The sequence below is a fragment of the Triticum dicoccoides genome, chromosome 2A (genome assembly GCF_002162155.2).
Source record: "Triticum dicoccoides isolate Atlit2015 ecotype Zavitan chromosome 2A, WEW_v2.0, whole genome shotgun sequence".
NCBI lineage: Eukaryota > Viridiplantae > Streptophyta > Magnoliopsida > Poales > Poaceae > Triticum > Triticum dicoccoides.
Window position 1 is genome coordinate 112,605,530 of NC_041382.1, and position 11,482 is coordinate 112,617,011.

Genomic DNA, 11,482 nt, shown 5'->3' on the forward strand with positions numbered 1-11,482 from the left:
AGAAGGTCAACAATGGGGTAAGAACACGAGCTCAAAGGATAAGGTTCATTGGGGAGGAAGACCCCCTTTTATAGGTGGGGAAAATCCAACCGTTATGCTCACAGCCCGCACCGAGCGGTACTACCGCTAGGGCAGTAGTAGCCCTTTGAAACACAACAGCGAGGAGGCAAAAAATCCAGAAGAACCATTGGAGCGGTAGTACCGCTTGACCTCACAGTGCTACCGCTAGGGGTAGCGGTACTACTGCTAAGGGTAGCGGTACTACTGCTTGCGAGCGGTACTAAAAAATTACATCCGTGCCTACCACCGTTGGACTTCTGATGAGTTTTTGGTCCCGAGCGGAAGTAGCCATGGAAGTAGCCGCGGTAGTACTGCTCCAAGCGGTAGTACCGCTCCCAAGAGCGGTAGTAAAAAATAACATCCGCTCCTGTCTGCGGTAGTAGCGCTGCAGCCTTTTCAGAACACCAAAACTGACACAACTTCTGCAAACGGACTCCGAATTCGACAAAACCAAGTTTGTTGGAAAGCTAGAGACAAGGGCTAACACAATCTTGATAGAAATACCAATAAGAATCAAATGAGAAAAGGCCCAAAATAAAATGGTGAGAACCCTTCCTCGGATAAGACCGGTAAAACCTTCAACACCAAAAACATCATAGAAGACGCATGCATACTCCGTTTTCGATGAACTCAAGCTTGTCATCAAGGTGACCATAAGCTCTAAGACTCACAAAGAGAACCAAATAAGAACCAAGAAACATGATGCAAGGATGCAATGGTTTGAGCTCTCGACGAACGATACAATCAAGCTACTCACTTGAGAGCCCCCCTTGATAGTACGGCCATCGATCCTATAACCCGGTCTCCCAACTACCACCATGAGACCGGTAAAATAGAAAACCTATCAAGGGAAAACCTTTGCCTTGCACATGATCCACTTGAGCTAGATGATGACGATCTTGTCCTCCTCAATATGGACCACCTTTCTTGATTGTGTTGGGTCGATGGAGACTAGATGATTGCTCCCCCATACTCCACTATGGGTGAGCCACTCTTCGGCACATCTTCACAAGTCCATTGACACCAGAATGGATGGCAAGCTTCAAGCACTTGATCTCTTCGTGATTCTCCACTTGAACTTGCACACGACAATCTTGATGACGATCACCACTTGATGTCATCCTTCCCATGGGTTGTATGATATCATCCTCTTGACGCAAGCCCATGGACACGTACCTAACCCCACGTAGACTCTCACATAGACCATGGGTTAGTACACAAAGTGCAATGGACAATGCTTATCATACCATGGGATCACTTGATCCCTCTCGGTACATCTTCTACTCTTTGTGAGTTGATCAACTTGATTCACTCTTGACTTAGTCTTGATCAACCTTGAATCTTTCCAACTCTCTTCGTTTGGATGATGTCTTGAAGGTAAACATGAATGATCACACAATCTTATTCTTCAAGACATGCTTGCAATAAGCTCAACACTCACATGACCAATCTTTGGATAATTCCTTAATAGCACCTTGGTCAACCCATAAACTCCTTGAAACCAACACATGGACTTCAAGAAATGCCTATGGAAAAATCCTTAAAATATAACTCAATGCAACCATTAGTCCATAGAGAATGTCATCAATTACCAAAACCACACATGGGGGCACCGCATGTCCTTTCACACCGTTAGAGGAAGATTACTGTATCATGATTCTCGGGGTGTTACACCTGGATTAGGGGGTGCTCGGATAGCCAGACTATATACTTTGGCCGGACTATTGGACTATGAAGATACAAGATTGAAGACTTCGTCCCATGTCCGGATGGGACTCTCCTTTGCGTGGAAGGAAAGCTTGGCAATTCGGATATGTAGTTCTCCTCCCTTGTAACCGACTCTGTGTAACCCTAGCCCCTCCGGTGTCTATATAAACCGGAGGGTTTTAGTCCGTACGACAACAACAATCAGACCATAGGCTAGCTTCTAGGGTTTAGCCTCTCTGATCTCATGGTAGATCAACTCTTGTAATACTCATATCATCAAGATCAATCAAGCAGGAAGTAGGGTATTACCTCCATCGAGAGGGCCCGAACCTGGGTAAACATTGTGTCCCCCGCCTCCTGTTACCATTCACCTTAGACGCACAGTTCGGGACCCCCTACCCGAGATCCGCCGGTTTTGACACTGACAAAGGGCATCCTTATTCTCAAGAGCAAGTTGCAAGGCATCATTGGTTTTAACAAAGTCAATTTGATGAGCCGACGAGGCTTCCTCAAGTGATGCTCTCATGACACTCTCTTCATGTAGTTCGTGCTCGAGGAGTTCGACTCTCTCTTTTTCCTCTATGCATGAGGATGTTTTCAACATTCTCAATGAAATCATCGCATTCGATGAGTGACTTAAGAAGATCGCCAAAACGAGCATGAGCTTCACCATGAAGAGTTTTCATGAAAGCCATCAAGGATTCCTCATCATTATCCACGCCCTCTTCACACTCATCCTCCACTATCTCACATGAGACATTGGGAGTGTACATGGCGGGGTTTTGAGATTGGACTTTGTTTTTACCTCTTTGGCCATAAGGCACCGATGAGTGAAAGGCTTGTCCTCGTTTGGAGAGTCGAAGAGGCTGGTGGTGGAGGAGGAGGAGGTAGTGGCATGCATGGCAATGGCTGTCGTGCCCACATGGTCATCATCACCGTCATCTTCATCTCCAGACATGTATTCTTCATGGACTAGAACCTTGTCATATTTCCTCTTTGTGAACTTGGCGAACTTCTTCTTCTTGAGAACAAGCTTCTCGGACTTGTCTTCACGTCTCTCATATGGACAATCATGCACAAAGTGTCTTGGGCTATCACAATTGTAGCATTTTCTTCGTCCAAATGATCTTCCTTGAAGATTCTTCCCTTTGTTTGCCATGTTCCCGAAGTATTTTTGACTAAGAGAGCCAAGTCTTCCGCAAAGTCATTTTCCGGGCATGAGGTATCAACATCTTCCTCACAAGTCTCTTCAACCACTTCTTCGTCCCTTGAGGGTTGACTAACAACTTTCTTGGCCTTAAGCAAGATTTGAGTTCTTGGTTGCTTGAGCAATCACAAAGGTCTTCTTGGACTTGGTCAACATGAGTGGAGAAAGTGGAGACAACTTGAGTCACGGTTAACTTGTGATAATCCGGGTGTTGATGTATCATCATCACCATGGAGTGTTCCGTGAGAACCATAGCATCTATAAACTTGTCCTCAATGAAATCACATTTGCCCAAGTGCACGTAAAGGTCCTTAAGTTGAGCACAAGAGACTTCAACCTTCAGAACACCTCTTCCGCGGATTCACCTTCATTCCTCACAATAGATTTACTTCTTGCTTGAGCAAAGCCAACCGAGATCTTCAAATTGCTTCATCACCTTCGAGAGCCTCCTTAAGGCAATCCCAATTTTCATTGGCAGTCTTGAGAAGAGTAATGGAGTCACTATAGTCATCGGTCACCACGGTGCGCAACATGTTGTGGGCAGTTGCATTGAGTTGATCATCAACCGCTTCTCTTGGGGTGAGATTCATCGGGTCTTCGGGATTGAATCCATTGACCACAATCCACCATAGTTGAGTAGAGGACACACTACAAATATGAGACTTCATATCTAGCTTCCACATAGCAAACACGTTAGCTTTCAAAGGGGGCGGAGGCCCAACAGGATTAATGCGAGGGGGTTGGAAAGGTTGGGGTGAGGGGTTCCACGACATTGTACTTGGGAACTTGAGTGTGAGTCGGAGATGCAAGGGGTTCTCTCGAATCATCCGCATCATGAATGGCATTTGGATCAAATGAGTTTGATGCGGATGTCGAGGGCTTTAAGCGAGCATCAATTTCCTCCTTGACTGAGGAACACACTTCTTTCAACATGGCGGTTTTGAAGTCTGCAAACATTGAAAGAATGTTGGCCGCGGTTAAGGGGGCACCCGGGTTAATGGGGGTGACGGGAGCAACGACCGGAGCAACAAGCGCGTCGGTCGCGGCGGGGGTAGGTTTTCACCATCCTCCGTAAGGGCTGCGACACCTCCCACATTCCCTAGGTCGTCCATATCCTCTAAGGTTGTAAAACCTTATATTAGAGCATGAGGCTCTGATACCAATTGAAAGGATCGATACGGTCGACTAGAGGGGGGGGGGTGAATAGGAGACTACAAATTTTAATCTTTCTTGTCAATTTTCGGGTTTGGCGGATAAATAGGGTTCACTAGATATGCAACTAGGTGAACACAACCTATATGACAAGCAAGCTTAAAGCTAAATATGCTAGGCAACAAACTAATTAGCAAGCCCACAAGCATATAAAGCAGAGTAGAGTGCGGGAAAGGATTAACCACAAGTGAGGCGAGGACACAAAATTATCCCGAAGTTCACTCTTCCTTGGGGAAGATCTACTCTCCATTTAGAGCGGTGCTAGAGCCAAAGCTTGCGGAGTGCCACCAAAGGCTCATCGTAATCTCTATCAAGTCACCCCCAACGGATGAGCCTCGAATCACTCAGGGTTGGTCTTGAAGGCGACCACCACACCTTTACAAACTTCTTCGGAGCACACCACAAGCAAGGAAGCTTCCGGAGGAACCTCTAACCGCCTAGGAGCCCAAGCTCCAAAAGTAACAGGTCAATGGTGGATGAATATTATGGGGAACACGATTTGGTTTGGTCAAAGTGTAGATCGGGTCTTGCTCTCCCAACCCCAAAGTTTCAACAAGTTTGGGTGGAGGGATTCAGAGTATTGAGCAAAATGAGGTGTAGCAATGCTGGAGCTCAATAAGACATTAGGGTTAGGGATGGAGGAGGAAGAAGGGGGGATTTTATAGTGTTCTTAGTTGGGTGACCGTTTCTGCCCGTTGGACCCCATGCGCACGGGGTACCCAGGAAGATACGTAGCACCCCGTGCGCACGCACACGGGGTACCCAGGGAGTTACACAGAACCCCGTGTGCACGGGGTACCCAGAAAGTTCCTGACTACCCCGTGCACACTAGGGTCAAAAGACCCCATGCGCACGGGGTATCCAGAAAACTCCTACTGCAACTTCTTGGATATCACACCTAGCACACTATGCGATATAAGGTGGTAGGAGTGGGAAGGCTGGTGTATATGGTTTTGACGAAGGCATTCTCACATGACATAAAGTCCGCAATGACCCCTCTTAATAGTGCGGTTTTTCCTACGACTCAAATCGAACCAAAAAGAATCCTTCGAGTCGCTGGTAAACCATGCCTTTGATCTTTTTGAATTAGGAGGGGGAGGGTGCACACCTCCATCCAAAATAACTTGGAACCAATATCCTGAGATAAGCTTTAGCAACTGATATTAGTTCCACTAACCATATTGTCATCACACCAAAATATAATTTAAGTGACACTTGCACTTTCATGGGGCAAGCCCAACGATGAGGGTATTGTCTAACTATACCTGCCATGGGGTACCCGGCCCGACTGGCCCGACCCGACCCGGGCCGAAAAAGCCCGACCCGGTCTTGCCCGCGGGTCAGGCCTGGGCCTGAGTTTTGAGCCCAAAGCACACGTTGGGCTGGGCCTATGTTTAGCATTTTGCGTTTTAGGTAAGGGGCCCGACCCGAGGCCCGATGGGCTTTATCACAGTCGGGTCGGGCTTGGGCCTAAAAACCAGGCCCGATGGCCGGGCCGGGCTCGGGCCTAGGTTTTCTGCCTCGAGCTTTGTTAGGCCTAGCCCGGCCCGACAGATGGCCAGGTATATGTCCAAGTAGTGGCCCTCCTACATGATGGCACACCCTGCCAGTGGAGTGCCCTACGCCGAGGGGCGCCACCACCAAGGTCGTAGGGTCTACGAGGTCGTCCTGCATAGGTGGCATGGCCAAAGATCAAATCAAAGAGCCCAAGGGAATAAGCTCCAGACCATAGTACCCCTCGTTGTATGTTGTGGCCCAGAGAGTAATCTTGTAATCTCCAACCCTACCCCCAATTTCCTATAAATAGAGGAGACCACCATACATTCAAAGGGTTCAAAATCTGAAATACATGAGAGTTTTGCTCTCTTCCTTGCCATATATGTGTTGGGACCCCTAAAGGGGGGGGTGCGCCCCGCGTCAGGCCGTCGATGTACACGAACGCGTGTCTCCGCCTCATGTTTCCCGCGCACCCCGCGTAGGTCTATGTATCCTTACGGGGGTGCCTCAAGTTTATTGCATAGCCTCAATGCTACGACACATTCATTAATTACTCACACATGATCTCAAAACAATTGCAAAGAATCCAATTATCAAGTTCAGTGATATACAAGGCCATGTAATTTTTTATTTATACCACCAATGTGTACCTAACACTCTTAATACCAATATATAATCCATGCAAACAACCAATTGTTATTCAACTCTCTAAAAGGATATAAGTGAAGCAAGAGAGTCCTAATCTGTTCTATAAAAGCATGCTTTCTCGCCGTGTTCACCGGGCATAACCGTTTTCAACCTCCAGTGGGAGCCCTTTACCCCTTGTCTAGGCTCGACAACTTAGCTCTTGGAAGCAATGGCCTTTGCATCTCCGGTGAGGCCGCTACATGTAGTAGGGCTGGATGCAATTTTTGTTTCACTTTTGGGGCCTTGTTTACATAGAAGGAAGCAGATGGTTGTACTGTTTATCCTTTTTGAAAGTCCTTCCGTGTGGGTGTATCAATTTTAATGATTTAATGTTAGTATCTCGAACCTTCGGGTCCCTCCCTTTGTTAAAAAGTGAACAACTTTTTTCATGCCACCGTGCGAACAATCTGTGTTTTACCAGGAACCTTAGAAAAGCTAGAAGATAAGAGGGGCAAAATATTTCCAATTGGTAGAAAGTGTGTGTGCACTCTTACTTCTGATGGCGCTCGCAATGACAAGAGACACCTGTACACCTTTTCACCAAGTAACGTACTCTATAAAAGCAGTAAACACCTACGTTCACGTAAAATACAAGACGTCAGCGCCATGCAAACATACTCTAAAATTTCAAAGTTGTATTACTTTCAAACCGAGCGCCCAAATCAAAATCCGTTGGATCGAAGATCGACGTCGGTTAGGTCATAGATAGCACAAATGCAGTACACTGTTGTGTTTCTTCATGTTGCGGTGTTCAATATTCTTCATAGATTCATATTTAGGTTCCTTCCTTGATGAATTGATGTCCTTTTCTTTCTTATTGTACATGGATACATGGAGTCCATCCTTCTCACTCAGCTTCGAGACTGACAGGTGGGCCTCGGGTCACATAGATCTGGATCTCCCATCCATGGACGGCTCAGATGAATCCACCGGCTATATTATATTATTATTCTGATGACATGCCATTTCCGCACCCAAGCCGAATCTTACGCCTCTGACGTCTCTTCCTCCTCCCCCCCTCCGCTCCCCCCTTGCCTTTTGCAGCTCTGCTTGCTCGCGTCGTGCTGCAATTGAGATCGACTCGTCGGTGGCCGACCCCTCGGCGGCGAGCACCGGGGTTAGGGTTTAGGGGCCTGGATCCATGGCTCGGCCCATGGGATCCAGCGGCTTCGACGCTGCCCTAGCCGTGTGCCCCGCCGCCGCCCAGGCCTACTCCAAGTACTGCGGTGAGCTCCCCCGCTTTCGAATTCGCTTCGTCGTTCCGTTGGTGGGTTTGTCTCGGGCCGGAGCTTCGGAGGTTTCAGGGTTAGAATTGCTCGTATCCGTGCCGACTTGGTGGTTTAGACTTCAGAGATCAAAGATTACGAATTTTAGGAGTCTTTTGGTGACGGACTCATCTTTTCTGCATTTGCGTGATCTTTAAGAAATTCTGATAGGAGAAAAGAAGTGGCCTTTGGGTTTATCCTTTGGCCAATTGTCTGGTTTCTTGTGAGCGTCTTTAGAGGTTGCTGGCTTCTCGCTTCTAGGGTATAAATTCGCAAAAAAAGAGCTAAACGTGTATCAGGCAAATGCTCGAGGCTGAAATCACAATTCTGCTATTTTTTAGATATATCCTGGAACAATTCAATTAGGTTGTATTTCCTTAATAACCGAACGCAGAATCATTTGTCAGAATCAAGTTAGCAAATCTTCATATATATGCTCAGCATATCCTACATGATATTCTAATTCTTTTTATGCATGAGGTTACTTGCATATGTTTCTTTATATGCTGTCTCAAGTCCATTGTTGTTCTGTTCGTTGCTTGCTAGGTATTGTATCCGGATGCACAAATGCGAACCCAAGGGAAGGGTTGGCGGATCTTTCACGAACTATAGATAATATGGAAGGAATGAGGTAAAAGCTGTTTTGCCCTATTGTAGTATTTGATGTTTGTTTACTACAAAAGAGACATTTATTAAAACAAGTTAATCGGAGTGTAGTTCATACTTGTATTGTGTCTTTTATGCTACTCACTGAAAATTTGATGTTTGTTTACTACAAAAGTGACATTTGTTAAACCAAATTAGTTACAATGTGGTTCATACTTGTATTGTGTCTTTTATGCTACTCACTGAAAATTTGATGTTTGTTTACTACAAAAGTGACATTTGTTAAACCAAATTAGTTACAATGTGGTTCATACTTGTATTGTGTCTTTTATGCTACTCACTGAAAATTTGATGTTTGTTTACTACAAAAGTGACATTTGTTAAAACAGATTAATCACAATGTAGTTCATAACTTGTATTGTGTCTTTATGCTACTCACTGAAAAAGACTTTCTCAAAAGCTTCTTGCCTAATTACATAAAGAGTTGAAACATTGTCGAGGATGACCCGACTAAGATTGGGTAATATATGTTGCATACTTATACATAGTTGTTCTGTACCTGTCTGTTGTTACTGTAAATTTAGAGCTTGAGCTCATTTTCATGTGTTAACGTGTATAGCACGTGATTGTTTGACCGCTTCTATTGTAATTATTAGAAATAGCAATGGCACGCTTTCAGTTACACACATCCATAACCTACCCATGGCAAATACACTCACATAATTCCATGCATAAGAAAATTCTGTTTTCTTTATTTTAATTTTTATGTGTCATATTCTGTTTTCTTATATTCTTTCTACCCTTTGGCTGACTACATACTCTATTACTTATGTAGGGATGGAATATTTGGTGATATTCACAAGCTCATGTCAGTTCTTGAGTTCGTAAGAGGCACTTCCCAAGCAGATTATGCATTTTTCAAATGCTTCTCAATACGTTATGCTAATCTATGACCCCTTTTATTAGGATGATGTGAGCCAATTCAATTCCTTCTATGATTTTGTCTTCTTCATTTCTCGTGAAAATGGCCAAAAGAATATTAGTAAGCCCTGTTTCCTTGATCGCGCCCATACATGCTGCTGTGTCATTTTTTACATCCCAATAAGACTAACCGGGTGTTGCTTTTCATGATTTAGCTGTTCAGAAGGCTCTTGCAGCATGGAGGATAGTTCTTGTTGGAAGGTTCCGATTGCTTGACCGGTGGTGTAACTTTGTTGAGGTACGGAAATTACTGGTTAACAATTATATGCAAATGTCTATAATTTCATCTCAGACAAATTTCATTACTTTATTCTTTTATGATGACTGCTTCTGCAGTATTGCTGGTGCTTTCGTTCTTCATATAGTTTTAGTGAGAGCAGTAAAAGTGTGGGCTGAATTATGCGTTGTATACCTTTATTATTCCCCAGAAAATATACAAATTTCAGCTATCTTCCCATTGGATCAACAAACAAGCTCTTTAAGAAGAATATGTGATCATGAAGGGATGTCCACTTGACATTAGTCCAGTCAACTTCATTGAGTTCCATTGCAGATTTGCAGTAAGGGTGCAAACAGACATGGGCAACCCGCTAAACAGCTAGGCCGTGCAGCAACAATGCCTGCAATTGTCTGGCAACTTACTGCATATCCCGCAAGAGAACGCTCTCCCTTTGATCCCTTTGGTATTGTCGAACAATGCTAGCTTAGTTATACTGAGATTTTCCGTGTGCACCAATCTAGCAGGCCTATGCGGGGGTTGCCGCATCCGTCGCAGTGGCTCAGATCAATCCTAGCAATCTGTAGTGGACAAACACATTGTCCACTCTAATCATTGGTGGACACTTCTGGTGTAGGGCGGGTAGCTGCAACTCCCGCTGCTTGCACCCTTACATTGCAGTGGTGTTGAGTCTAGAGTTGATGGTTTGGTACATGATGGTAAATAGATCTATCAACATCTCATTGAACATGCCAAGTGTCTTGTTTTCTAGTAACGCCCAATACTTTCTTAGAAAATCTCAACTTGTATTTCATATCACTAGTAATAATGTACGCGCAATGCGCGTTTATATTAGGTAGGATATTAGTTGCACGCTATATTAGGTAAGATATATCTGTTGCACGTTGGTATTTGGTAAGATATCAATTACTTTTTTCACGGGAAGGTAGGATATTAATTACATGGCAGATTTCATGGGATAGCGTTGAGTCAAAACGTGTTTATAACCAATGGCAGTGGTGGGTAATTAGAGCGTTAAACGTGTTTGGTGCTCAACATTGAAGCGATTTGAACCGCTAGACAACATGATTTGACGGTCGAGGTGGTTTGGATATTGGAATAGATATAGATGAAGAGAATGGCATTGGCATAATCTGCTATCTCCCTGTTTCCATGACGTGTCAATACGAACTTTATGACATGTTCTAGTTTTGGGGCTCTTCATTTTACTTTTGAGACTAGAATGTTTGCTTTCGACTATAACTCAATAAATTTATCTATTATAAAATCCTTAACTCCATAAAAGGGGCACTCCAGACATTATCATGTAATATTAGCTTATCTGTATCTTTGCCTTCCTCAGAAGTACCAACGTCACAACATTTCTGAGGACGCCTGGCAGCAGCTACTAGCTTTCAGCAGGTGTGTAAACGAGGATCTGGAAGGTTATGATCCAAAAGGTACAATTACATTTCTTATATATGGCTCCTTCTGGATTTTTGATCCTGTCCGCAACTTCCTTAATGGATTTACCTTGATACTGATTACTGTTTGTCTGTGTATATTTCTCAGGTGCTTGGCCTGTCATAATTGATGATTTTGTGGAGCACATGCACAGGTTTGTCTTCCTTGCCTATATACACTTTTGGAATGCTTGCAGTTTAGTTGATTGCCTTTATTCCATGGCTGAACCTAAACCATGGCCATTCAGTTTCCTGCTGTGGACTTGTCAAATTCTTTCCTAATAAAGTTTGTAGTTGGCGAGTTCACTCCTCTCCATTCATACGTTACTCACATGTGGGACCAACAACCTTGGAAAGGGCACAAATAAACAAATAGACTCATGCTCACATGTGGGGCTAACACACTTGCAAATGGCACCAATATACAAATGCACTCTTTACATGTGGGACCGGCACTCTTGCAAAAACACAAATAACTAAATGCTCTTACTCTCGTGTGAGACCAACACTCTTGCAGAAGGCACGAGTAAACAAATGTGGGATTGTGGGATGAGACTCTAACTCAAAATATTGTTCTACC

General features: G+C 44.4%; 1 protein-coding gene across 1 annotated transcript in view; it reads left to right on the forward strand.

Moving 5' to 3' along the window:
* Window positions 1-7,342: 7,342 nt before the first annotated feature.
* Window positions 7,343-11,482, forward strand: part of LOC119353701 — a 6,424-nt gene continuing 2,284 nt past the window's right edge. Inside the window, exons 1-7 of the mRNA XM_037620352.1 lie at window positions 7,343-7,596; window positions 8,182-8,266; window positions 9,077-9,125; window positions 9,208-9,283; window positions 9,378-9,460; window positions 10,803-10,899; window positions 11,012-11,057. Coding sequence (XP_037476249.1) covers window positions 7,512-7,596; window positions 8,182-8,266; window positions 9,077-9,125; window positions 9,208-9,283; window positions 9,378-9,460; window positions 10,803-10,899; window positions 11,012-11,057 — 521 coding nt within the window. The 5' untranslated portion in view covers window positions 7,343-7,511. The remainder of the gene's footprint in view (window positions 7,597-8,181; window positions 8,267-9,076; window positions 9,126-9,207; window positions 9,284-9,377; window positions 9,461-10,802; window positions 10,900-11,011; window positions 11,058-11,482) is intronic.